Source organism: Zingiber officinale, chromosome 4A, assembly GCF_018446385.1.
Source record: "Zingiber officinale cultivar Zhangliang chromosome 4A, Zo_v1.1, whole genome shotgun sequence".
NCBI lineage: Eukaryota > Viridiplantae > Streptophyta > Magnoliopsida > Zingiberales > Zingiberaceae > Zingiber > Zingiber officinale.
In genome coordinates, this window is record NC_055992.1 from 12,419,292 (window position 1) to 12,446,872 (window position 27,581).

At 37.6% G+C, this 27,581-nt stretch overlaps 2 protein-coding genes across 2 annotated transcripts; one reads left to right on the forward strand and one right to left on the reverse strand.

Annotated features, from left to right (window-relative positions):
* The first annotated feature begins 10,387 nt into the window (after positions 1-10,387).
* On the forward strand, positions 10,388-22,411 carry LOC121972242 (putative cysteine-rich receptor-like protein kinase 39). Its single transcript, XM_042523934.1, has 5 exons — positions 10,388-10,547; positions 17,831-17,974; positions 18,589-18,711; positions 18,938-19,005; positions 21,986-22,411. The coding sequence occupies exons 1-5, from the start codon at positions 10,388-10,390 to the stop codon at positions 22,409-22,411; spliced, it is 921 nt and encodes a 306-aa protein (XP_042379868.1).
* A 909-nt stretch (positions 22,412-23,320) lies between these two features.
* Positions 23,321-27,213, reverse strand: LOC121972243 (S-linalool synthase-like). Its single transcript, XM_042523935.1, has 12 exons — positions 26,907-27,213; positions 26,190-26,382; positions 25,786-26,003; positions 25,590-25,713; positions 25,400-25,518; positions 25,081-25,310; positions 24,883-24,998; positions 24,710-24,802; positions 24,413-24,628; positions 24,195-24,324; positions 23,860-24,105; positions 23,321-23,779 (listed from the first exon to the last, which is right to left on the reverse strand). Exons 1-12 carry the CDS (start codon positions 27,211-27,213, stop codon positions 23,477-23,479), a joined length of 2,295 nt encoding a protein of 764 aa, XP_042379869.1. The 3' UTR covers positions 23,321-23,476.
* Positions 27,214-27,581: the final 368 nt, after the last annotated feature.

Below are 27,581 nucleotides of genomic sequence, written 5' to 3' on the forward strand. Positions count from 1 at the left end.
GAGAATACCTTCTATTAATCATATTTTGGTCGACCATCAAGTCGGTCATATATCGAAAATACCTTCTGTTAAGCATATCTCGACCGATCATTTAAGCTGGTTATATATTAAGAATACCTTCTGTTAAGCATATCTTGTCCGGTCATTCAAGCCGGTCATATATTAAAAATATCTTCTATTAAGTATATCTCGACCAGTCATTTAAATCGGTCATATATAGATAATACCTTCGGTTAAGCATGTCTCGATCGGTCATTCAAGCTGGTCATATATTAAGAATACCTTCTGTTAAACATATCTCGACTGGTCATTTAAGCCAATCATATATTGAGAATACTCCTAAGCTTGGTCAGACTTAGGTGGCTGAGCATATACAGGTATACTTGTGCTTGCTCGGCCTTCAGTTGGCCAATCGTATACTAGAAGCTTCATAAGGTTGAGTGCCTTTAAACTTAGTCGGGCTTTGCCTGATCGAGCGCATACAAGCACACTGTGCTCATGCGTCCTTCGCTCGGCCAATCGTATACTAGAAGCTTCATAAGGCTGAGTGTCTTTAAGCTCAGTCGGGCTTTACTTGGTCGAGCACATATAAGCACACTTGTACTCATTCAACCTTCGCTCAACCAATCGTATACTAGAAGCTTCATAAGGTTGAGTGCCTTTAAGCTTAGTCAGGCCTTGCTTGGTTGAGTGCATACAAGCACACTTGTGCTCATTCACCTTCTCTAGGCTAATTGTATACTAGAAGCTTCATAAGGCTGAGTACCTTTAAGCTCGATTAGGCTTTGCTCAGTCGAGCACCTACAGGCACACTTGTGCTCGTTTAGCCTTTGGTCGACCAATTGTATACTAGAAGCTTCATAAGACTGAGTGCCTTTAAGTTCAGTCGGGCTTTGCCCAGTCGAGCGCATAGAGGCACGCTTGAACTCGTTCAGACTTCACTTGGCCAATCATATATTACAAGATAAATAAGGCTTGGCCTCTCTGGATCGGCTGGTCTTTACCATCTGGGCATATGCAGAGAGTCTTTTATTGGGTCGGTCTTTGCCCTAATGATCATATATTCAACTAGATATGTGATGGACCTCATGGTTATTTTGATTTGATCAACCAAGTTAGGTTAGATCCTATTTAGTTTTGATCCTTGTGTCTAGGTGTACAGGAGATTAGGAACACAAGAAGTTAAGCAGAAGACGCAGCTAGTGAGAAGGATGACACGGGAAGAGAGCCGACAGGCTCGGTGCATCTGAGGGACAAAAGGGTTATGGAAGAGTACACCAGTAGACGAGAAGAATGTGTGCGACGTTCGAGAGATAAGAAGCCGGAGCGGAAGCCTGCTCGAGGAGAAGGTCGAAAATTGGGTTCAGGTGAGACTTATTCTGGATGGCCGAAATCACCCAAGCTAGCAGAGCTGGAGCAGAAGATCCGGACCAATGCGAGCAGAAACGGAGCAAAGGACCCGGACCGAAAAAGTCAACGATGTTGGCTTTGTGGGTCCGGACGCCTGGATCCATTCCGGGTGCCCGAAACCCTTCTGAGCGCCCGGAACTCAACTTTTATCAAGATCAACGTGTACGTTGACCGATGCATTGGGGAAAAATTCTATCCCACTCTAGGCGCCCGGAAGCCTTCTAGACACCCGGAACAGTGTTATAAATATAACCCTGATTTCAGTAGTTCAGACAACAACTTGTAATTCATTTCTTTCTATTCTACTATTGATTGTGAGCTGTTAACGTTGTAAGAGGCTACTCCGCCCGAAGGAGATCTTCATAAAGTGCGCTTCATTCTCCTTGGATTAGAAATCTTCCAATTGTAAATCAAGTAATTCTTTTTGTGTCTTTGTATGTTTAATTAGTCTTTTAATTTTTATTACAAGTGTTCTTAATCAATCTATAAGTCGAGAAAGGGTTGAGTTTGTTTGTGTAGGACAATTCACTCCCCCCTCTTGCCGGCAATCAAGGGACCAACAAGTGATATCAGAGCAAGGACGCTTCAGAAGGACTAACCGCTGACCGAAGCAAAGAATCCAATGGTCGGACCAAACATCGTTCCGCCAAAATTCGAGGGAGAATTTGCACACTAGAAATGCCGAATGGAGGTATTTCTAAAAACTGACTTTGAGATTCGTTTAATAATCAAGTATGATTTTGTAGTTCCTATGAATCAAAATGGAGAAGAGAAGGAGGAGAATCTTTGGATGAAGAAAGAGCAAAATGATTCCGTAGCAAATAACATAGCGGAATATCACTTGCTGAGTGTGTTGTCGCCTCAAGAAGTCAACTGCATTGGGAGCTACTCGACGGCCAAAGAATCATAAGAAAATTTCCTGGAACTCCACGAAGGCACATCCAAAGCCAAGCTCACAAGACGAGACATACTTCAAAACAAACTGACGAATATCTATCTGGAAAGAGGTGAGAAAGTAGTCGATCCACATGTGAAGGTCAAAGAACTAATCACCGAACTCGAAAACCTCGATGAAATAGTAACCAACCGGGACTCGATACGCTACGCACTCAATGCCTTTTCTAGACTATAGAATGGACCTCAATAATCGACGCCTACTACATCTCAAAGGACTTGGAGGTAAGTACCCTAGGGAAACTCTTTTCCACTTTAGAATTACATGAAACCAAATATGCAGGTACAACAAAAGAGTCAAGCCAGATTCTGGCACTAAATGCAACCAAGAAGGATGAACCTGAGTCAGATTCAGAAGAAGATTAAGAAGCTTATATGGTAAGAAAATTTAGAAAAAATTTTAGATCTAACAAATTTAAAGAAATGCATAACAGGAAAAATCCAAGAAATAGAAGAAGGGTTCGATGCTACTAGTGTCAAAAGGAAGGACACATAAAAGAGAACTGCCCAGAACTCAAAAAGGAAAAAGCCAACATACCCAAGCAAAACAAGCACAAGACTCTAAAGGCTACTTCAGACGAAAGCTCATCATCTAAGTCAGAAATAGAAGAATATGTCGGACTAGCACTGACGGCGAGCCATGAAGAACAAAGCACCTTAGAAGACAACATCGATGAAGGGGGAGCGACTTCAAATGAATGTAGCAAAGTAGGAGGAGGGTCAGGCTTCAAGTCTGATATGGTAAGTGAGGTATGTCTCTTACTTCCTGACCAACTCTATTTTGGTATTAAGTTAATGGTAAAATCAATGTGCAAGTTAAAATGTAAAAATGATAAATTAAAAATTGAAAACTTAGAAATAAAAAGCATATTAGCAAAATCATGTCTAATAGAAGATTTTGAAAAAGTAAAACTTGAAAATGCTAAATTAAAGGAACAAATAGAAAACTTAAAAAATTCTGCATATTCAAATGTTTCTGTTTTAAGTGTTAGAAATTATAAAGGATTAAACTGGTACTATAGATTTCACAAAGGACAAATTATAAATATTTCAAAGAAATATGTTCATAAGAAATTCCTAATTAACCTAGTTGGAAGGAACCTTTACTGGGTTCCAAAGTCTTATCTTAATTAAAAGTCTAATTAGACTTAGGGCTTTCAGAGAATATTAAACGTTTAATTTTCTTATGAGGCTTTGTCTAGAAAGTGGTTGTTGCTTCAATAACCAAGAAGGCCTAGTGCCTCGCCATTGCCTGGAAGCTAAATATTGAAATAAAATGTTGAATTGACTAACTGATAGAGCATTAAAATTAAAATTAAATAATTCTTTAAAGAGTTGCTCAATTTTTTTTACTTGGAAAATTCTCAAATTTTTCTCTACAAATTTGTTTAATCTGTTTAACTTAGAAAATTTTCTCATTTTTTTTAGACTGTTTAACTTAAAGTTTTTAAGTTATTTTATACATTGCACAAAAATTTTCTCTTTAAACTTAGAAAATTTTTTTGCTTGAAATTTTCTTACTTAGAAATTCTTTTGCACTTAAAGTTTCTAAAATTATTGTAAAATTTTTTTGATATCAAAATAATTTTCAGAATTTTCAGAACTTGGTAAGTTTTTTTTTAATTATTTGAAAATCAGAATTACCCTTACATTTTTCTTGGTACCCTTATTTTTAATGTGATCAAAGGGGGACAATTAGAAGTTGAGTTTAAAGGGGAGGTATATTTTTCAATTTATTACATATCTAAAGTCTTAAACTTGAATATTTATTTCATGTCTTTAATTTCATGCTTTATTATCCTAACTTAACTTGGGTTGATTCACATCAAAAAGGGAGAGATTGTTGAACCCCGTGGTTATTTTGATATGATCAACCAAGTTAGGTTAGGTCATGTTTGGTTTTGATCCCTATGTCTAAGTGTGCAAGAGCTTAGGAATACAGGAAGTCAAGTAGAAGACGTAGCTAGCGAGAAGGATGATACGGCAAGGGAGCCAATGGACTCGGTGATTTAGAGGGATGAAAGGGATGCGAAAGAGTACACCGGTGGGCGAGAAGAATGTGCACGACGTTCGAGGGATGAGAAGCTGGAGCGGAAGCCTGGTAGAGGAGAAGGTCGAAAATTGGATTCGGGTGAGCCCTATTCCGGATGGCCGAAATCACCTAAGCTAGCAGAACCGGAGCAGAAGACCTGGACTGAGGCGAGCAGAATTGGAGTAGAGGACCCAGACCGAAAAAGTCAATCATGTTGACTTTGTGGGTTCGAGCACCCGGACCCATTCCAGGCACCCGGAGTCCGAGCACTCGAAATTCAACTTTTATCAAGATCGACGTGTACGTTGACTGACGCGTTGGGAATAGAATTCTATCCCACTCTAACTACTCGGAACCCTTCCAGGACCCCGGAACAAAGCTATAAATATAGCCCTGATTTTAGTAGTTCAGACAATAACGTGTAATTCCTTTCATTCTGTTGACAATAACGTGTAATTCCTTTCATTCTGTTCTACTATTGATTATGAGTTGTTAACATTGTAAGAGGCTACTCTGTCCGAAGGATATCTTCATAAAGTGCACTTCATTCTCCTTGGATTAGCAATCTTCTGATTGTAAACTAAGTAATTATCTTTGTGTCTTTATCTGTTTAATCAATCTCTTAACTTTTATTACAAGTATTCTTAATTAAGCTATAAGTCGAGAAAGGGTTGAGTTTGTTTGTGCAGGACAATTCACCCCCCCTCTTGTCGGCCATCAAGGAACCAGCAATATGGGCTTCCCCTCATCCTCTCGACCTTGACTTCCACACCACCTGAAGGGTTCGCTTACCATAACTCATATCACTAGCTTCCTCCTCAAGTCTAATCGAAGGAGGTGTAGCCGACTAACTAGACCTGAGTTTTAGTTTTGTTTGCTTACTCGTCTAGTTTGTTATTTTATATTTTCTTCTCTCCCTTAATTATGCCTATAAAATTGAGCAACTTTTCAAAATCCTCTCATTGGTAATTGGTCCTTCAACGGAAAGAGAATGTTGAGGGTGCACGAAGATATGGCGTATTAGCCTAAGCATGATTTAGTCTGTCATGTCCATCATAAATGTTCGTTCATGGGTGAGCGCCATGTGACATTTTCTTCCACTTCTCGAAGAAACCATTTACTCACACCTTTACCAATGTCCTATCATGTATTTTCCTTAGTAAATTGACGACCCTCCATATATAAGCCGTTTCAATCTAACGGTGATCATTATTAGCTATGCCATACTAAAACCCTGAACGTTTCTTATTTCTTAACACTTCAGCTTCTTCAACTCATCCTCTGGTGAATTTTTTTCTTGACTTTCTCAAACACCCTATGCTCCTTTGTCTTTCGCGACCTCCTTCCATTACACCATTTCCTTAAGACTTCAGTAGGTTGCTCATCCTTTAGTTATTTCCATGTTCTTTCATGACTGAGGAATCTCTTATTCCCCGGTATGTTCATACTCGTTCATCCTTCGATAATGCTAACAGAGCCATCGTTCACCTCCAATACGAAATCCCTAAGAATTATCGTATCAAAATTTTTAGCCCAATGCTCATCCTCATCTTCCTCCTAATAATTACATTACTTTCTTTAAGGACCAACTAGTAGCTAGTCTGCATTTTTCCATACCTCCCTTCTTATCAGCGATAAGCCAATAGTTCAACATCCCTTTGTAGCAATTTGGCCCAAATGTCTTTCGCAATATGTGTGGGATGTATATGTTATTTCATCTTTTCGATATTCCTCTTACGCCTTAGAACTTTTTCATGTTTTTCTACCCCCAAAAAGTATAATTGGGAGTATTTCTTTTCCAATCCCATCCAAAAATGGTTTTCTTCGAGGAGATGCCTTCGCCCATCAAGGTTTGGAAATTGCATTTCTTCTTCATAAGATTTCCTAAACCTATTTCATGGCCTACCACATGGCAATCCTCTTTTCTCTCTCTCCCTGATATAAAGAAACTTTATCAACAGCTGACCTTTCATGATTATTCCAATAGACTACTTGGTCATCATTTCTCCATTCACAAATGGATACGCAATGATCTTTTGTACCTCTTCAGCTTAAGCCCTGTTCAAAAGAAACTACGTTGCTCTTTCGGTAAGTTATGACACCCTCACCATTACTCTTTTACTAACTAAAATATCTTCTCTTTTATGAAGTGGATGCTATGTTTGAGGCTTTGGTTGACAAGAGAATTGGTCTAGAGGAGGAGGCACTTCTGGCCAAAGAGGAAGAACTTCAAGCCAAGCGAACCTCGCTTCCTACTATCTCTTTAAATGAAGCTTTCATCAATCAGGCGAGCATGTCCAGCTCAATGGCCACCCCTGGGGAAGTGCCTACAAACTTACCTCCATTTCTAGAAGCTGCCCCTCCGGAAATGCAAGAGGAGGCACAAGAAGTAGCCCCTAAGAGGAAATACCTAGGGCACAAATTAACTCTAGTGCCCTCTCCCAAAAGACAAGCATCCTCTGCTCCTGAAGGCATGGCCTAAGGGGATACCCGAGCTACTTCCCCTGAGCCCACATTGTCCTCTTTATATCCTATTCTCACAACTTCAAAACTTACTCAACCCCAGGAGGACATCCCAATTCCATGTACTAGCTCAGACCCTAGGTTTGTTATGACCTTTTAGGAATAAATCCCTTTGTCTCCCCAAGAAACTCAGGGTGGTCCTCCCTTCCTTATTTTCTCCCTACCTTCAGTTCAAACCTCCTTATCTTCAACATCCATGCCTTTCTCTACCCTCCCCATATTACTGAGGGGTTCTTTAACAACTGCTTGGGTGGAGACCCACCATCAAATTGAAGAACTTATTTCTACTGAGTTAGCTGATAAATTTTCTTTTGAGGAAACTAAGGTTGAATAATCCTCACTTAATTGTCCTTTCTTCTTCTAAGTATATCATTAACGATTTTTACTCTACAACGCTAGGTCACCAATATGAGTGTAGCCCGTCAATTATATAATTTAGCTCGAGACAATGAGATGTTGAAGTAGCAAACCTTTGAGGCATCCTCCACCCAGGCCTCTAAGCAAATAGCCAAGTTGTCTGCGCAACTTCAAGAGGCTCGCGGATTACTCTAGGTTGAATCTAAGAACTTAAATTAGTGGAAGGCTACTGTAAACAACCTTGAGTCTTGGCTTCAATCAGAGGTTAATCTTTGGGATGAATTGAAAACAAAACTAGATAAACAAGTTGTAGAGAACACCCAACTATCTACCCAGCTAAAGACCTTCAAGGCCACTCATGCCTCTGAATTAGCAACCAAGGTCTCTAAATTAAACTCCAAAGATGTTGAGATAGGTTCTCTGTGCTTATCCCTAACGAAGACCCAAGCAGATACATCAACAAAAGAGGGTGAGCTAAAAGCTTCTCATGATGCACTAGCAAATTATCAAGCAGGTGAAGACGAACGCTTTGAAAAAAGAAAGAAAATACTCTTTAAATCAAGTGATTTCAATGATCCTATTGCTACATCTATTGTCAAGGTTTTCAACCATGGAGTTGAGGGGGCTATGTAGGTCACGCCCCGAGGGTAAGGTTGTCTGACGAAAATCGAACAGCACCTCCCCTATAGTAGTGACAAATGAAACCAATATACATTGTCACAAGGCTACTCACAAGCAAACTACAACCGACACAGCTGGATGTAAACATAACCACGTAATTTATGAGCAGCCCACACGATTGGAAGTAAACATAACCACACAGTTAATAAAAGGCCCACATGACTGTAGCAAAACACAGTTGAAATCACTAAAATAACAACACAAAATCATAATACAACTAACTACAAGCCGACTCGGCTTGACATGACAACATCAAACCAAATATAAGAAACCACAAAGCTAACCTTCATAAAAAAGATACATATACATGAATAAGTCCAAAGCCAATAATATGAACGGTGAAGCAATAACGGAAGAAGTCGCTCAATGTGACATGAGATTGGTGGACAGGATCTCCAGGCGATTCCATAAATCCTTTACCTGCTACCTGGCAAAATAAACCAGTTCATGTGGTGGTGAGTGCTGGAACTTAACGGGTAATAGACAAATAGTGGATGAACATAATAAAGAACTAGAGATACAAAGGTACACAGTCTCGTAGGGAAAATAGTAGATACTACAGTGATATTATAATACATGGCCATACCTGAAACCATATTCTAGGCTAGTAATAGAAGGTCAGGAGTAGTAAAGATCTACTACAGTATTGCTCATAACTACAAGGATAACATGTGAAGTATATACATACTACTAATAAGTAAGCTAGTGTCTAAGCACATGCAACAGGTATATAACTCAACATATGTAAGCATATCACATGGATATAATAAAGCAACTGCATAAGTAAGCAATCAACTACATCTGCAAGTATAATAACAACAGTGTATGTACGGATGGTCACCCCACCCATCCCTCTACACCACAAACCTTGTATGGTGGAGAGGCCAGATCGATGACAAATATACTCACTCAAAGGATCACACTACTCTCGAGTGACCAAGTGGACAGATGCTGAGTAGCTATCTAGCTACATAGCGAAGGAGGTCCCTGTTGCTCACAACTCTAGTTACCACTACTCATGAGTGGCCGAGTGTGGCACGACAGGACAAGCGACATCTACTCCAGCTACCACTACCCATGAGTGGCCGAGCGTACGACTCTGGCCAACAACCCTCTCAACCACAAGGGAAACATAGTCGTTGGCATGCATGCAATGACATGATTTGCAAGATGCAGCAGTCATCACATATATAAACAGAAATCAGGTATGCTACATGAAGCCAACATGCTCAATAAGGTATATGAATAAACAGTAATCAAAGCATGTAAGTATGGTATCTATTATCCATATATCCAGTATCTAGTATCTGGTATCTGCTAAATATCATGGATAACAACAAGAGACTGCATAGACATAGGAACGAGTATCTCAAAGATTAAGTGGATAAGCATCAAGCACAGAAAAAATACGAGTGGAGTTAAGGTAAATATGACAACTATCCGAGTATATAACTCATGCACTAAGGTTAAAGTACTAAAGAGACAAAGTAGGAAGTATCCGCCTTTATCTGTCAATCGTGCTAAACAATCTCACATCGAGACGCTCATCTCGAATCAAAGTCCTGTAATCACGTAAGTGGAGTTAGGTAGTCACATCTACAATAATTAGCTAAACTTCAAGGCTCAAATAGATAGGGAAAACCCTAATCCAACTGATCATTAATTAATCATAATTTAATGATCAACTTCAATAAATTTAATCCATGAATCCTTTAAAATCTTCCCAATCATAATCTAATCAACTGGCAATCTATCATGAACCAAGCATACATAATTCATCTCAAGAAGAACCAATTAGTCTCAACCCATAAACCATCACAACCATATTGGAATATTCATAATTCTTCCACAATTAAATTGCATTAGATCTATGCATAAACTAATACATTAATAATCAATTAAATCAGATTTATCCCTTTGTTAAATCTGTTTCTCAGTCAATCTAATGCTTCAAACAACACAGAAATGGATCTACCAAATCCAATCACCCAATTCCATAATGAACACTCTACATTAGAAATTAAAGCTAATTAATTATCAATAATCCTCTTAAACCATAGATCTTACCTTCAATCAAACCCTTAATCTTGTCGGAATAGTAGAGACCATACCGTGGTGCCCGACTAGTGTTCAGCTTCTTGTCAGATGGAGAAGAGAGATCCGACACTAAATATTGTGGCCAAAGAGTGGTGGAAGCAGCTATTAGGTAGCCTTTAGACGATGACCAGAGACTGAAATCCTGCAGCGACATCAACCAATTGGGGAGGAGAGTGGTGGCTACCCTGGGTGAGTGCAATGCTTGTTGCTGCTAAGTTGTGCTAGTGAAGAGGGCGACGTGATCGAGTGGAGAAAGGAGAGATCAGGTGGCGATCAGCGGTGATCAATCGCACCCTCAGCGAGATCAGATTAAAAAGAAAGGGGCAATAGCTGATGGTGATTGAGAGATCCAGTGGCTCCTTGCTCAAGGCTGAACAGGGGCCGTCGATGATTCTCACACCATCATCAGCCGTCGACATCGAGAAGTTAGGGCACAACCAACAACAAGACTCGGATGCTCGACTTTTGTCCACAACCCGAAGAGAGAAGAGAGGCAACAACAACCCAATGTAGTCTCTTCCAGGATAGCAAGGTCACCGGTGGTGGCGCGGCGTCCCTCAGGCGGTGTTGGTCGGCCAACACGGCGTTAGGCTGCATTGACGGCATTGGGCAGAGGCAAGAGGAGATGTTTATAATGAATTTATCTACCAAATCTTCTTTTGACGGTCGAATTTAACTTGTAACTGAATGCAAATATTGACGAGTGTTTGTCTCTAAAGAAGCATCCATGCCATGGGTAGACCTGACCTAGGTCAGGTCTGACCCAGACTCAGCCCGAGCTTGTAACCGGGTCAACGGGTTGGTTGCTTGCTGACTCAAGTCACCACGCTGAATTAGAACTTGCCCAACATCCCCTAAAATCAATTGACAGCTGGTTCGACCCACCATTTTCATTTTGTTTTTGTTTTTTGGTTGTTGGAACTGATGGGTCCTAGCTATTGGAACCACCGGTTAAGATCATTGAGGGGGTGAGGATGATTTTCTGGATATTTTTTCAACGGTTAAGTTCATTGGACCATTTTTTAATCAATGGCTATGATTTAGTATTTGTTGCTATCTAAACTCTATAAATAGAGAGTTGATTTTATCATTTTCACACATATCTTCTCTACTCTCATTTCCAATTTCGCATTCTCTGCACATTTTTTACTCCAAGTTTCCATTTCTATGTGCTTTCGTTTCCAATTTTTAACTACAATGGAAGGATGTCGTGGAGGTTCATCATCTCGATCTGGGAGGGGAAAGAAAATAGTGAATCCGCACGATGAACCCAACATTCAATCCATCAATGATGAGACTGAGTACCTTCATATTTTGACACCCGAAACACAAGGAAGTACCGATAAAATTACTTCTCAGGTTCAAAAAATTTCTCCTCTAAAATCTTTTATTTTCACTATATTTTGAGAATGTCACTCTTCGTCAGGACAATTGCATGCAAAATGTAAGAATTACAATGCTTACTACAAATTCTAAGTCGGCGGCAGCTATGGGTCGTTAAAACGACACGTAGAAATGAAACAACTGATGGAATATGGACTCGACCGTTGTCAAACATAATTATCTAGATTTTCTTCAACGAGTGATAGTATTGATTTCAGTTTATTTTATATTCTAATAATAAATTAAGAGAATCATTAGCTAAATTTATTTCTATAGAATATCTTTTTTGTAGTTTTGGATATAAATGCACATTTGAAGATTTTTTTTTATAAAAAAGTATCTTAATCTATGTGCTAAACATGTTCCTAGGACTACACTTACTCGTACAATTTAAAAAATAGTAAAAAAGGGAAAAAATTTTATTTAATTGATGAATTTAGTAAATTAAATAATAAAGTTTCTTTATGTTTCGATATTTAAGTGATATTTAAGAGAATCATTGGCAAACACATTCGTATATGGGAGTGACTTGTCATTGGATTGATAACTCTTAGAGTCTTCAAAAAAAAACTGTTAGCTTATAGAATTTTAATGAATCACATGCTACTCATAATAATCGCATAACTTTTATGTTTAATTTTAAAAGAATATTAATTAACTCACAAAATATTTTAAATATTATTAGATAATTCTAGTTCTAATATCGCTCGTATACAAGAACTAAAATTTATTTGCAACCTATTATTGGTGGTTTGTTTTTTCATATTCGTTGTGTATTCCATGTTTTAAATTAATGTGTTCAAGATGGATTAAAAATTTTAGAAATTATATTAAACCAATTAGAACGGTAAGTTCTTATTTATGGTCACATTCATCTATAATAAAATAATGGGGTAAGTTTTGTAAAATTAATGGAATGAGACCTAAAAAATTTCTAGGTGATGTACCAACATGTTGGAATTCAACATATCAATTATTACAAGATTTATTTCAATATAAAAAAATTTTATGTTTATTTTTTACTCAAAATACTAATACTAATACATATTTATTTTTACGACAATGTAATATTTGTAAAATTTTAAAAGTATTTAACAATGTAACTGAACAATTTTCTGATATTTATTATTCCACTACTCATTTAATTTTAGAAATTTTTTCTAGTATAATATTAGTTTTAAATGAATATATTAATAATAAATCTTTAATTTCTTACATATTGGCTATAAAAAATAAATAAGGAAAATATTTTTTATGTTAATCCTGAAATTTATTTAATTATATTTGCTTTAAGATCCTAAATTTAAACTAGAAGTTTTACAAAAAAAAAATATTAACTTTCTATTATGATGCTTTAATTCCAATTAAATATCTTCTTCTCCTGATCCAGTTAATATTATATATAATGTTAGAATTTATTTATATGATATTTATAATCAATATTATGTAAAATATAAAATAGAACCTAATATTTCTGAAACACAACAAACTACTAATAGTAATTTAAAACTTACAAAAGCATAACTTTTATTAAAAGAATGGATGAAACATCCACGGGGATCCTCAAGTTACACATAGAAACTTGAGAATTATTTCATGGCTTCTTTTGATTTTAGTGAAGCATATAGCAAAAATTTTGATATCCTAAAGTAGTAGTCACAAAAGGCTCAAAACTTTCATGTCGTCTCCGTGATCGCCAAAGAAATTTTAGCTTGTCTATGTTGGTCCCGTGCGGTCGACAAGAGGGGGGTGAATTGCCTGAACTGATAAAGTTACACTTCTCAAATCTTTCGACTTTTAAATTTGACAAACACTTTGAATAAAGAAAAGGAATACATAAAACAAAGTATGAGACTACCAATGTTACTTGGTTTGCAATCAGAGAGGTTGCTAATTCAAGGCAAATGAAGCTCTATATGTCGACTCCTATTTCGACACAAGTCAGAGGCGGAGAAGCCTCGTACAGGATGTTGACAGCTCAGACAAATGAGAACATAATAGAAAACTCGATTACAGTAAGTGTTGTATTGAATCTCAAGCACTAGGGCTTCTTTTATAGGCTCACTGGTCGAAGTGACCATTTGATGACGTGGTGCGATCTGGGCACCTGGACCTAATCCGAGCGCCCCTAGCTGGACATCTCAATCTTCTTCGCAATGGTAAAGGGATAAGCATTTATCCACTCTCGGATGCCCAGACCATCTCTGGGCGCTCGGCCTGCTACTTACATGAACCCGAAGTTGATCCATTGTGACAAGGCGCCCATTGGGAACCAAAGTAGTTCGGGTTCTCAGACCATCTTCTCCTGGAGCTTGGACAGTCATGCCACCCGGATCAGTCAACTACGCACTGACCGTCCGGCGCCTTCTCCAGTCGCTAGCTTCTTCTCTAGTTGCTTGGGTGATCTTCCGGCCTTCCAGAGTTAAGTTCACCCGAACCCAACTCCGACCTTCTCTTCTCGAGCAATCTTTCACTTTGGCTTCTTGTCTCTCGAAAGTATTGCGTGAGTCCTTTTCGCTCCAATGGTGTACTCTTCTATAGCTTCTCATATCTCGGATGTACTAAGCCCGTCAACTCGATTTCCATGTCATCCTTCTCATCTGCTATGTCTTCTGCTTAACTTCTTGTATTCCTAAATCCCTACACACTCAGATGGAAGGCATCAAATACACAGAGCCTAACTTGACTTGATTGATCATATCAAAACCGCCACGGGGTACTTACAATCTCCCTCTTTTTTATCTGAATCAACCCAAGTTAAGTTAGGGTTAAACCAAAACAGTAAAATAAATGAATATGTAAATTAAAATAATTAATAAAAAATTGTACCTCCCCCTAGACTTAATCTTTATTTTTTCCCCTTTGTTCACACTAAAAATAGGGATAAAATATCAAAAAAAAATCTAAGGAATACATAAATAGTGACTAATACTTAAATTATGGGAATTATTTTTCAAAAACCATAATTTTTATGATTTAAAAACTAGTTTTTGAAAAAATAATTTAAAATTATTTTTAATCTTTGAAAAATTCTAAAATTTTTTGTCACTATTAAACACAATAATCTAGAATAGTGATAAAATTTTAATAAATAAAAAAATTAATATAAGCAGTAATTTATTATTATATACAGAGAGAGATATTTTCTTAAAAAAATATTTAAAAATAGATTTTGATCTCGAAAAATTTTGCAAAATTTTCTAACTATGAAAAATAGGAATTATAATGGCAAAAAAATATATTTTTGAATATTTATTTTTTAAGAAATTTTAATATTAAAAATTAATATTTTACTAAAAAATTTCTAGAAGATTTATTAATAGTAAAAAAATTTCAAATTTTTTTCAACTGATAAGTAATAAAATTCTTTTTCATGGAAAAATTAGGATCTAATTAATTTCGAATAGAAAGGATATAAAACAAATTATTTGAAAAAGTTAGACAATTTTAAGCATATAAAGAAAATATTAAAGCAAATAAAAAAAATATGCATTAAGATTTAACCTAAGCACTGATTTTGAAACCCAATATAAGTTTATATCTACTAGGTTAATCAAAAATTTTCTTGGAATATACTTTTTGTCACTTTTTTGATTTGACCCTTATGGAATCTATAATACCAATTTAGCTCTTGATAATTTCTTAAATTTGAAGTAGTAAAATTTGAACATACATAATTTTTTAAATTTTCTATTTGTTCTTTCAATTTTACATTTTTGGTTTTAACTTTATCAAATATTCTAGTGGACATGCTTTGGTTAAAATTATTTTCAAATTTATATTTTCCTTTTTAAAATTTATATTCTTAGTTTTAAGCTTAAATAAAGATTTGGACATTGATTTTATATTAGAATATAACTGATCAGGTGGTAGAAGACATACCTCACTTACTAGATCTGATATGAAGTTGGATTCTTCTTCTTTACAGTTCCTTTTTGTAGATGTAGCTCCGCCTTTATCGATGCTAACTTCTAAGTTACTTGGTTCTTCGTGACTAGCCATCAGTGCTAGTGCAGCATAGGCTTCTATCTCTGATTCGGATGATGAACTTTCATCCCAAGTGTCATTGAGATTTTTGTGCTTGTTTTAGCTTGGCCCTTTGTCTTTCTCCTTCTTGAGATCCGGGCAGTCATCCTTCATGTTTCCTTCTTTCTGACAATTGTAGCATCAAATTTTTCGTTTGCTCCTTGGATTTTTCTTGGTCCTTATTTCTTTAAATTTGTTAGATTTATTTTTTAAAAAAAATTCTTACCATATACGCTTCTTGGTCTGCATCAAGGTCTGAGTCTGATTCAGGTTTATCTTTCTTGTTGGCTCTCAGTGTCAAGTTCTAGCTTGACTCCTTAGAGATGTACTATGCATGCAATTCTAATGTTGGAAATAGTTTTTTTAAGGTACTTACCTCCAAGTTCTTAGAGATATACTATGCATCTATGATTGAGACCCACTCTTGAGTTATGGGAAAGGCATTGAGTACATAGTGGACCGAGTCTCGTTTGGTTACTATTTCATTGAGATTGAGCATTCTGATGGTCAACTCCTTAATCTTCGCGTGTAGCTGAGCCACCGTCTCACCTTTTTCTAAGCGGAGGTTTGTTAGCTTACTCCAAAGAATATCTCGTTGTGCAATCTTTTCTTTGGATGTGCCTTCATGAAGGCAAAGAGCTCCAGGAATTTCTCCTAGAGTTTTTTGGTCGATGTGTAGCTTCCGATGTGGTTAACTTCTTGAGGCGGTAATACACTTAGCAAGTGATATTTTGCTCTGATGTTGGCTACGAAGTCATTTTGCTCCTTCTTCGTCCAAAGGTATTCTTCTTTCTCTTCTCCTTGTTGATCTTTGGGGACTACAAAACCGTACTTTATTATTAAAAGGATTTTAAAATCTATTCTTAGAAATACCTCCATTCGACATTTTCAATGTGCGAACTCCCCCTTGAATTTTGGTATATTAAGGCTTGGTCTGACCATTGATTCCTTTGCTTCAGTCGACAGTTAGTCATTGATCTGATACCACTTGTTGTTCCCATGTGATCGGCAAGAGAGGGGGGGGGGGGGGGGGGTGAATTGCTTGAAATGACAAAGTTACCTTCTGAAAGCTTTCGACTTTTAAATTAGACAAACAATTTGAATAAAGAAAAGGAACACTTAAAACAAAGTATGAGACTACCAAGGTTATTTGGTATACAACCAGGGAGGTTACTAATCCAAGACATATGATATAATATATCAAAAGTGTAAATAAGGATGTAAATAATTAAAAACTGATATAGTTAAATTATTTTAAGGAAAATAAATATATTCTAGCGGATAATTTTAGGGGTGGGATCGGGTCGGGAATCGTCCCGTAACCTCCTTACCCAATACCCGTCCCGATAAAAATTGAGATTTTTTTCCTCTCGATCCCGTACCCGAAAAGTGTCGGGACCCGAATGATCGGGATCACGAATATTCGGGATCGGGTAGGGACCCGTAAGAATATCTCGAAAAATAATTTAAAAAAAAAAACTATGGAGACTCAAACAATTTTTTAGTATAATACAAATAAATTAAAACGATTTCGTGGTACATAACCATTAAAAACTAAAATATCTTCCTAGGACATCATAAATATATTAAAACTAATAAAAAAACTAAAACTACTACTTAGTTTATACTTTATACCTAATACAAGAAAATCTAAAAATAAAAGTTATCATGTCAGTCATTGTATCAATAATAAATTGATGATATGGTGACCTTAGTTCTTAGAAATGCTTAGATTCAACCTACAGAAAAAAAAATCACAAAAATTATTCTTTATATCATTTTATCAGTTTTCATATGCTAAAATAAACTAACTGACAATCTTCTTCACACATTGCCAATAAATTATTTAGAAATAAAATTATAATGAAGTATGAGAAAAATGGAGATACAAAAAAAAAATAAACATAATGGTTAGATGCTTAAAATATATAAAAATAATAATATTTTTAATATAAAAAATAATATTATAATATAATCGGGTCGGGACGAGATTCCCGTCGGAAGAAAAAAATTTCCCGATCCCTTTCCCAAAAGGATCGGGGCGGGAAAAATCCCGAACCTTCGGGTTGGGAAAATGTCGGGTTGGGAAATTTTCGGGTCGGAGATGGGATGGGATTCGAGAAGGGTCGGAATTTTCGAGATTTTTTCCAACCCTAGATAATTTATTAGGAAATAAGTTTATATGAATTTATGGTATTTACTGATTTTTTTTTAAATTTCGAAGGAATCATTTTATATTTTAAAGAGTATAAATGAGTAAAAGATAAAATCGGTTGGAAATACCTAATTAAAGTTAGGAGTTAGATTAGTAAATAAACCAAAGTTTAAGACTAACCCTAGTTTTTATTTGCCAAAACGAATTCGCAGATTCTCTTCCCCTCGAGGTTGTGCCGCTCTGTCGTGATGGAATCGACGCCGCTGCCATTGTCACATCGGCGCCGACACTTCCTTCTGTCCTAGCATCGACCTTGTACGTCAACGTCGCCACTCCTTGGCCGGAGCAGCTCGGAGGTAGCCCTAGCCCTGCCTCCCAACCCTCTTTGCAGTTGTTTCTGTCCTGCGTACCCTACCCCAACACCGAAAAGGGAGAGGCAAGTACTTTCCAATTATGTGGGTATGAGATTCATAAGATAAGGATGAACTTCTAGGAAGATTTACTAGGGTTTCTTATGATGTTTGTCCACCTTGATAAGCTGTGTTTCGAGGATTTCGATGATGTTCCTGGGTGACCTTGCGTGTTCTTGACTCATCGCTTGTTTTTCTCTCGGATTTCCACAACGGATTTGGGTTTTTTCCAAGATGGTTTGGCTCTGTCGGGTTCTTCTTGCCGATTTGAGTAGAGTTCATGTTTTGAAAGCCTCGATTTGTTGTGTTGGTGTGGACTTCCTCCATGTACAGCCGAAGGATTTAGGACAGGATGATAGTACTTTTCTTTTGGAGTTATAATGCGTTTGCTTCTTTTTGTGGGCTCTATAGGGTTGGACAGGTTCGGTTGCTGATATTACAAACCAGATTTAGAGTTGTTGATTCAAGTTTCTCCTTGAAGTCGTGATGGTGTTGTTGGATTGAACTCTATTGAGATTTTATTTTCTTTGATCGATTTCTTCATGACAATTTGAGTTTAGGTATCCAGTCTTTGGTAGCCTTGCCTAGCTACGATGGTGTTAAGCTTGTTCTTGTGCATCTGAAAGTTTTGGGAAATATTGTTCAGATTTCTGCCGAGTTTGCTAATGATCTTGCTGCATTCCGTTTGTTTTCGGGAACGTTGGACAAAATTGGGATTGTTATGGAATTTCTTTCCGTGATTGTTCTACTCCTTTGCTGGGAATTTCGATTTCTGTCTTGGTTGTTGATGTTCTTGATGCTGTCCGTTATTTTTTGTAACGATTGGGTGAATTGGGAAAGTATTGGGATTTCCTTTTATTGTTCTGTTCCCAAGTAGCTGTGGATTCCGATTTCTTGGTTATCTTTAAGGGTTCTCAAATTCCATGATTGATCCTAGTGTCGGCTTGGGATCTCGGTATCCTGAGACAAATAGCAAGGTAATAAGTTGTCTTGTTGATGTTGATGTGCTGTTTTTTTCTTTTTGTGCCAGTGCCGAATTCCCTTTTAATAGTTTTGGATTTGTTGTTTGAAATTTGTACCGTTTCATTGGGTTGGTGTTGGATTTTCTCTTCTTGGCAGTACCAAGGATGAGTGAGCTTTCTTTTGATGGTGAGCTCATCTTCATGTTAGCTGAATTTACTTCATAATTAGCTGAATGTAGGTAGTTGTGATTCATCAATTCTATGTTATTTGAATGTTATCGCATTGTTGAAGGTTAATGTAGTTGCTTCACTTAATTTCTTAGAAGGTGTAGGATTATGGAATAATTAGAGCTGTAGTCTTTATTTTATTACGCATGAGTTGGATTTTTATTCATTAGTATTCCTATAATTATACATGATTTTAGCTAGAGAAAGGTTCTTACAAATTGTTGGGTATATGAAATGAATGGAATGATTATGCATGATCAATTGTTTATAGTATAATGTGGATATATTATGTTTTTGGGCTAATTGGATGAGTATGAGCATATATGGTAATAGTACGGGATGAGTGCCCCTCCGGGATGAGCTCCGGTGAGGGTCTTTCCAAACATGATTGATATTGTAGTTTATGGCTGATACTGTAATATATGTTAGCTTCGGTTATATGACTGCATGTGCTCTAGGAGGGACGCTTCTAGGGTTATGGGACTGATTGACTGGCTCAAATTGTGGTACCACTATGTGACATATTCACCCTTATTAGCTATGTAGACTCTTTTATGTACCGTGTTTCCCTTCTCTATTTTGTAATTGAGTTCATGTTCTATGCCTATAAGTTACTGCACCTATTACTTCATGGATGTCATATTATTCATATTGGATTGTATTTGCTAGGTTCGTAGACTCATAATGCCTACGTTACAGGTGAAAAAGTCGTTACCCAAGTTATGATGGAAGGCATGCAGATGGAGTAGACGAGGAAGCGAGATGGAGGCACGACACACTGTCCGAGTGTTTTTGGAGTGCTGAGTCTTTTATTGTACGAGGAGTTGTATTGGTGTGTCCTCATTCTTTCGTTAACGTTTTGTTTGTAATGATATCGATTACGTTGGGTATGATGGTTCTTTATTTTGGATTTTCTATTCTGGTTATATTACAGTAAAGGTTTAGAGGAATGCCAATAGTTGCTTATGGATATATAAAAAAAACATTGAGGGAAAAATCTAGGGATGTTTCACATGAAGCTCTATATGTCGACTCCTTTGACACAAAGTCTGCGGAGAAGCCTCATATAGGACATTGATAGCTTAGACAAATGAAGAACAAAATGGAAAACTCGATTATAGTAAGTGCTGTATTAAATCTTGAGCACCAGGGCTCCTTTTATAGGCTCACTAGTGGAAGTGATCGTTTAATGATGTGGCGCGATCTGAGCACTTGGACTCGATCTAGGTGGCTCCAACTAGTTGTTTAGCTGGACGTCTCAATCTGCTTCGCAATAGTAAAGGGATAAACATTTATCCACTCCTAGGTGCCCAAACCATCTCCAGGGGCCCCGACCGCTGCATTGACTCGAAGTTGATCCATTGCAACAAGGCGTCGTTGGGCACCAAAGTGGTCGAGGTACCTGGATTAGTTAGCTACACACTGACCGTCTGGTACCTTCTCCAGTCGCTGACTTCTTCTCCGGTCGTTTGGGTGATCCTCCGACCTTCCAGAGTTGAGCTCATTCGAACTCAACTCTGACCTTGCCTCTTTGAGCAGTCTTCTGCTTAGGCTTCTCATCCCTCGGAAGAGTCACGCACGTCCTTCTCGCTCCATCGGTATACTCTTCCGCAGATTCTCATCCTTCGGATGTACTGAGTCTGTCGACTCGATTCCCGTGCGATCTTTCTTGTTCACTGTATCTTTCACTCGACTTCTTGTGTTTCTAAGTCCCTGCACACTCAGATACAAGACTTCAAATACGCAGAGCTTAACTTGACTTGGTTGATCACATCAAAACCACTACGAGGTACTTACAGTCCAATGTCAATTGTTGTTATGAGCAGACGTTCAGTACCGACGACAACATATTAGATAAATGATAATTGATTTTGTCTCTTGACTCATTGGAAGCTCAAGCTTTACTCGATGATTGAACTAGAGTCGAAAAAAGAATCCAAGGAATGCAACTTTCTGATGACTAAGTTGAAGATTTTGATACCGAAGGAACGAATGCAATGAGAATGGGAAATGGAAGTGAGTAACAACGTTACTTCCTAATATAAAAGGATAAAAATGTAAAAGAATTACATGGGTTTTGATTCTCCTATACTATAAGGGGATATGTAGGTAACTGAAATAAGTGCAAGCCTTTGTTTTTAATAAATTTTAAATTTTAAATTTTAAAATTTTTAATATAATAATCTTAAATCGTAACGAAGAATCGTGAATCGAACCATGAACTATAATCACCTTAGACAGTTAAGATTAAGGATATACCTATTAAGAATCATCGAATCGATGGTTCTGAACCGTGGTCAGATCTAGCCATCAGGTGTGCACTCATCACGAGGGAGCTATCATTGTGAACACCCTTCTGGGAAGCATGGCGACCCATTTATTGTACCGTGCACCTCCAGTATTCTCATGATAGGGTGGTTATTCTTAGGTACTACAGCATGCTTTCTTTCTTAATTAGTTAATCTTAGTCAATGAACTTCTAATTTAACTGGTGCTTAAATCAATATGGTAGAGTATATGCTTAATTACCTGTGTAGGCATCTCCTCCTGCTTATTCATTGCGATCTGTTTCATCCTGATATGTTTATTTGAGCAAACGAAGCGATATGACGCCACTAGGAGAAGTAAAAGCATGATTAATGAAGATGTTCTGCAACTTCGCAAGGAGAAGAGGAGTGAGACAGCTATTTGATATATTACAAAGATATAGTATTAAAATACGCGAGTACGATGACACTTTTTAGTTTTTACTCTGCAAGATCTGCAGCGGGGAACCGACGACTTCGATGACGGCCAAGTACTTGGTCGTCGAGGCTACAGCGTGGTATTTAAAGGAATATTGGAGCCAGGCCACTGTGAAGTGACCATAAAGAGGACTCTGATTCCCACCGACAGCCAGAGCGACAGGACAAGAAGGGCTTTCTTGAACGAAATTTACCTTCTTTCGCAGATTAATCACAAGAATGTGGTCCTACTCAATGGCTGTTGCTTCGCGAAGCAAACTCCTCTGCTAGTCTACGAGTTTGTTCCTAATGGGTCTCTCTTCGCCTTGCACCATAAGAAAAATGGGTTCATCTCCTTGGAGGATCGCCGGGAAATAGCAGAGGAATCAGCCGAAGTATTAGCTCATTTGCATTCATTCAAACCACACCCGATCGTTAATGGGGACGTGAAGCCGAGCAACATACTGTAATTGGACCGTGATTTGGCATATCAAAGCTGTTGTGAACGAATAAAAGTCGATGAGAGACCCATTAGGAACAAACTCGTAGACTAGCAGAGGAATAACGGGAGCTCTGACAAGTGCGGAAGGAGCTGCTGACTAGGCGGACCCTATTCTCAAATATGAAGGGCTTCTCTCCACGAAGAGCGATGTGTATAGCTTTGGGGTTGTTCGGTTGGAACTAGTGACGAGGAAGAAGCCCGCAGTCGTACTAGCGTCAATGAGCAAGGAAAAAGTCATGGATGCCTTGGATGAACAAATTGTGAACGAAGAGAACAACGGCTGGCTTCACGTTGTTGTTGACATTGCAGTTCAATGCCTGTGTCCTAAAAAAGAAGATAGGCCGACGATGACCTAAGGTTTAAAAGAAATATTATTGTAGCCAAGGGAACAAAGAAAATAGGATGAGTCTATTGATCAAAGCAGCAGCTTGCTAAATCGCCATCAAAGCAATGGCAGAAATTAAGATCGTTGAAGACAACTTAACAAGTAATTTGGTTGGCCATTGGATTAGTTGATTGCTGCAATTAGTCTTTCCTCTACTTTGTAATAATTCTTATGGTGCTCTGTTTATGCATGTGTTTGTATCTTTTGCGTGTGGTGTTTTGATATACAATGTCGAATTTCCTAACAATGTTGAATTTTCTGGCAAAATTAGCTGCTGATAAAAATCAAACTATCTGATTTTGTGTATTGTTTTCATATGTCAATGGATGATAGCAATGAAATAGCAGATGGTGTTACAGTGCTTCCACCCTTAGAAAGAAAACTCCTTTCACTTTCTAGCCATTTGTCGGTTGATTATAAGTGACCCCGTGATTTTCCTTCCTTCACATCATGCTTGGGTGAGCATAATTATCTTAGGCTACAATATCTCTGTCATTGTATGCATACTTGGCAAAGAGACATTAATCTCCTACCTCTAGCAGACTAATATGAATGCTGCATTCTATATTAATTCCCTCTCAGAAACTCAATCTAATATTATACATGTGAATCACAAACCTTCTTAGCAAGCTTAGAAATGAGTTCGTTCTAAGCATCGATCGCCAGCGGTTCATAAAACGCCATTCTGATAGCTTGGAGCAGCGCGGTTGGCGAGTCAAATTTATTGTTGGAATCATAGAGCATCCAGAAAGCTTTGAGAGTGGCCACGTGCAACTCCTTCCACACTCTTGGAACTCCTCCATATTCTTGGTTCAAGAACAGCTCGAGAAACTCCTTCCCCTTCCTCTCAAGAACTGTCTTTATATGCCCAACTGAGTCCTCAATGCTGCTCTCCAAATTCTCTTTCACGTACAGTGGAACCATGTTGAACTTTCCATCCCCTAATTCTCTCTGAAAATTTCGAAAGGAAATATATAAATTCTATTGATCTAATTGCAGATCAACTATTGATTAAATGCCCTATACATTACCATATAGCTTCCTATGTCATTTAGCAGACGAGCACACAGCATTGACAGCTCGGTCATTTTGCAGTAACGAGACCCCAATTTGCCATCAACTGGAACTTTTGGATGAGTGATGTAGCAAGCAGGAAGAGTCATTACTTGAATAGCCACTGAAACCATCGCGACATCGATGTACTCGTCGGTAGAAGGCACATGTTTGCATCTGCTCCACTTGGATTCCTTTAGCCAAGAGTTAAACGCATCACGCCACTTCAAGTGCAAGAAGAACAGAAAGGTAAGCAACAACCATTAGACGCTCGTGGAAAACTACAAGTCGATGGGTATACACACTATGCTACCATTTCTTGAAGGGCATCTTTCACAGTCTTGTCATGGTCACGGAATGCATTGAATTCTACTTCATTTACAAGTTCATGAAGTGCATCAAAGATTACTTTGGAGTGGCTATATAAGTTGTCTCCTTCCCACCTGCCATATAGAATCAAATTAACATATAACAATAATCAAATAGGTTTTATTTTAAGATGGCAAATATATACATATCTGTTACATATACCTGTTGACAGCTTCAGTTAGTGTTTCTAATTCACTTTCCGTTCCTTTTTCATCGAAGAAATCATCAGCAATTGTGACTAGGGTTGCATTTTTTGCCACTATTTTCCTTAGTTCACAATGCAGAGGGAGGCATGTTGGAACAGTGGCTAAGAAGTAACAGTATGTAGTTTTTTCTCGGCCGAACCCCATTTTTGAAAGCCCTGATTCTTCTGACCACCTATCATTAAAATTATATTTTCAGCTACAGAGATCAAAAACTATATCAATTATGTAACCATCTACATGAAAATTGAAACACCTATTCAGCATCTGGAGTTCATTTCTGTAAATTGACTGCCGTTTTGTAAAATTGTCCACGGCCAGTTGCATGAGACATTTTGGGTGAGAAAGCCTGCATTTGAGCAAAATATGAATTTGATATCATGCATCTTTCTAATTACCTAAAAATTTTTGAGTGGCTGTTAAAACTACCTGCAAATGTTGGTCTTCCCAATCCACAACCAGTACCCTTTAGTTCTCTCTATATACAAGCGATGCTCAAGGTGGTCCATTCTAAGTAACCACGGGAGTTCCAGTTCGCGTGCGATCTGACAAAACAGATCAGACATGTATGCAATTAACGATCACCATTCATGCTAGCTAGCTTCTTTTGTGTGTGTGATGCTGTACCTCTTTTTGGAAATCTGTCATGACCTTGTCTTTTCCTTCAAAATCCTTGCGAGGAAGACATTTTGTCAACACTTCCAAGGAGAACAGTTTGGCATTATGAAGGTCAACTTCCTCAGGGAACATCAACTGTGCTGCTCTGTAGATCCCATACATGGCTCCCAAGAACTCATTGTGGTTTTCCCTTATATGCACAAGAATGCCCTTGTCGTCCATAAACCAACACAGTTTCCCTGAAATCCATAATGTAGTTAGATGAGTATGTCATTAATTATTGCATTTATAATTGACTTATGGTAGCAGCTAATTCTTGTTCAGTTACTTGCTGTTACAGGATATCCATATGTCCTCAGAAGATAAAAGGCTAAGGTATCACTATATATTTGTTCAGATAGCACACAGTTCGTAGTGCTCTGTTCCTGATGCTGCTTTATCCAATTCCTGGAAATTGAGAGAGTCATTAAGAATGGAGATGAGCTTTCGATATATCAAAAAATTAAAGTAATGTGTACCTGTAATTATGGTCCAATAGATCCTTGATCTCCTCTTCAAAAAACTGACCACATCCTAGTCTACTCAAATGGTCAACTAGACAAAGCCTTATGAGATTTTGATCCACAGGAAATACAGGGGGCACTGTTACAATATTAAGTGATTAATCGAAAGTTCATGTTCCATGATGATTCTGTAAGAAATTAATAAGCTCACCGATGTCACTACATCTCTGCATCATGTCCTGCAGGTACTTGAGACAATTAGCATCTCCTGTGATCATGAAAGCAGCAGCAGTTGCTGATGGAGATCTAAAGAGCGATCCATCTTCCATCAGTTGAGCAAGAATCAGTTCATGTTTTGGCCTGCTGCTTGGTGGGAGTGCTTCGAGGAACATTGTCAATGGTGGGTAATATTGATCACTACCTGATGATCTGCCATTAAACAAAGACCAGCAGTGATCGAATCTTCAAGTTTGAAATATCCTGCCAGTTCTCTCTTTTTTTCTCAAAATAAATAAATAAATTTATATCTAACAATAAATAGATAAATAAATAAAAAGCAATAAACTGCAAACATAGAGTTTGAGCGTTACGATGAGTATGAAGTCGACTGCTTACGCTGTTAATATTGTTGTTCTTCTCTTGAAGATGTCATTCACTAATTGCATGACGTCATGGCCGCGAAGCACACGTAAGTCTTTGGATTGCGTCAGCTCCAGCAATCCTGGAAAAACAATGGTGAACCAACGAGGAATGCCACCGTGGCACTGCACGAGTATCTTTTCTATATTTGCACGGAGATACTCCAAACCTGTTAAGCATGAATGAATGTAAAAAGAAATCTCTCAAAATTAAGATTTAGTTAGTGTGTGTATATATAAATTCTTTACTGCACGAGTATCTTTGCATGTTTACCATTTCAAAGTTGTTAAACTTAAAATCTTCAATAATTAATTCTATCCAAATTATTTTTCTTTCGTACTGTTGAAAAATAATAGGGCAAAAAATAAAAAAAAAAGTCTTTTATGTTTTATTATCATAAAAATATCTCATTTGAGAAAAATATGACATCCATCATCTTTTTTTATATTATCATAGGTGTTATAATCGTAGTCATGACTACTATAACGTATTTAAGTAAATTGATTTATTTTTTTTAGTTCAACTTACTATATATAAAATATTCTTTACTAATTTGATTAAAATTACTTAAACATTATCAAAACCACTTTAATATTATTATAATAGTGATGGAGTTGTTATAATCAAGAACAAGTTATAACCGTTTCAAATACTATTAATTAATTAATTAGTCATATATATGTATATACCCACCTCTCTCGATGCTTGCACGGCCAGTGTTCCACTGATGGAGGGCAAGAACAGAGACGATAGTGGCGGCGACGGAATCGAGTGCACGCTGACCATCTCCCCAGAAGCCTTCTTTCCTTTGGTTCGCGAGGATCCACTCGACGCATTGCGGAAACAGGGGACGTGCGGCGCCGCCACCGGAGCCGATCATGGCGACCCAGGCAGTATCGTAAGCAGAGGGCGGCAGCAGCGAGCAGCAGTAGCTATCGTCGGAGAAGAGCAGTGCTACCTCCTCCTTCATCCTCTCCGTGTAATATGACTCCGTATCCATGGATTCAAGTGTGTATATGAGATTAAAATGGCAGGCCAGCCTGAGGGAGAAGACCGGAATGAGATACAGAATTCATCCAGCCAGGTATTTATAGATGAAAATTCAGAATGTTTTGCATGTAGGTACCTGGATCAATTTTCTTGGACTGACCAAGTTTATAATTGAATGATTGCAGTTGAAAGGGATGGATTGGGATGGAGAAGATGTTGGAAGTTGAAAACTTAAACTTGAATACATTCATGTACATAAAAACAAGAGATGCAAAAATTTTGCATGTACATTAAATAACCACGATGTTAGAATTGTTTTACATGTATTATCTGATAGTTCTTGTAAAAATTTAAATCGTATGAATTTTAAAATATAAA

What these genes read in the sequence shown, in the direction of transcription:
- LOC121972242 (XM_042523934.1), top strand. Translation starts at nt 10,388, where the DNA reads ATGGTGATTGAGAGATCCAGTGGCTCCTTGCTCAAGGCTGAACAGGGG. An exon ending in TAATGATCTTGCTGCATTCC is followed by an intron (nt 18,712 to 18,937) that starts GTTTGTTTTCGG and finishes GTTATCTTTAAG; the next exon opens with GGTTCTCAAATTCCATGATT. An exon ending in ATCCTGAGACAAATAGCAAG is followed by an intron (nt 19,006 to 21,985) that starts GTAATAAGTTGT and finishes CAAGATCTGCAG; the next exon opens with CGGGGAACCGACGACTTCGA.
- LOC121972243 (XM_042523935.1), bottom strand. Translation starts at nt 27,213, where the DNA reads ATGGATACGGAGTCATATTACACGGAGAGGATGAAGGAGGAGGTAGCA. An exon ending in CTAACTGAAGCTGTCAACAG is followed by an intron (nt 24,325 to 24,412) that starts GTATATGTAACA and finishes TCTATATGGCAG; the next exon opens with GTGGGAAGGAGACAACTTAT. An exon ending in ATGACATAGGAAGCTATATG is followed by an intron (nt 23,780 to 23,859) that starts GTAATGTATAGG and finishes CGAAATTTTCAG; the next exon opens with AGAGAATTAGGGGATGGAAA.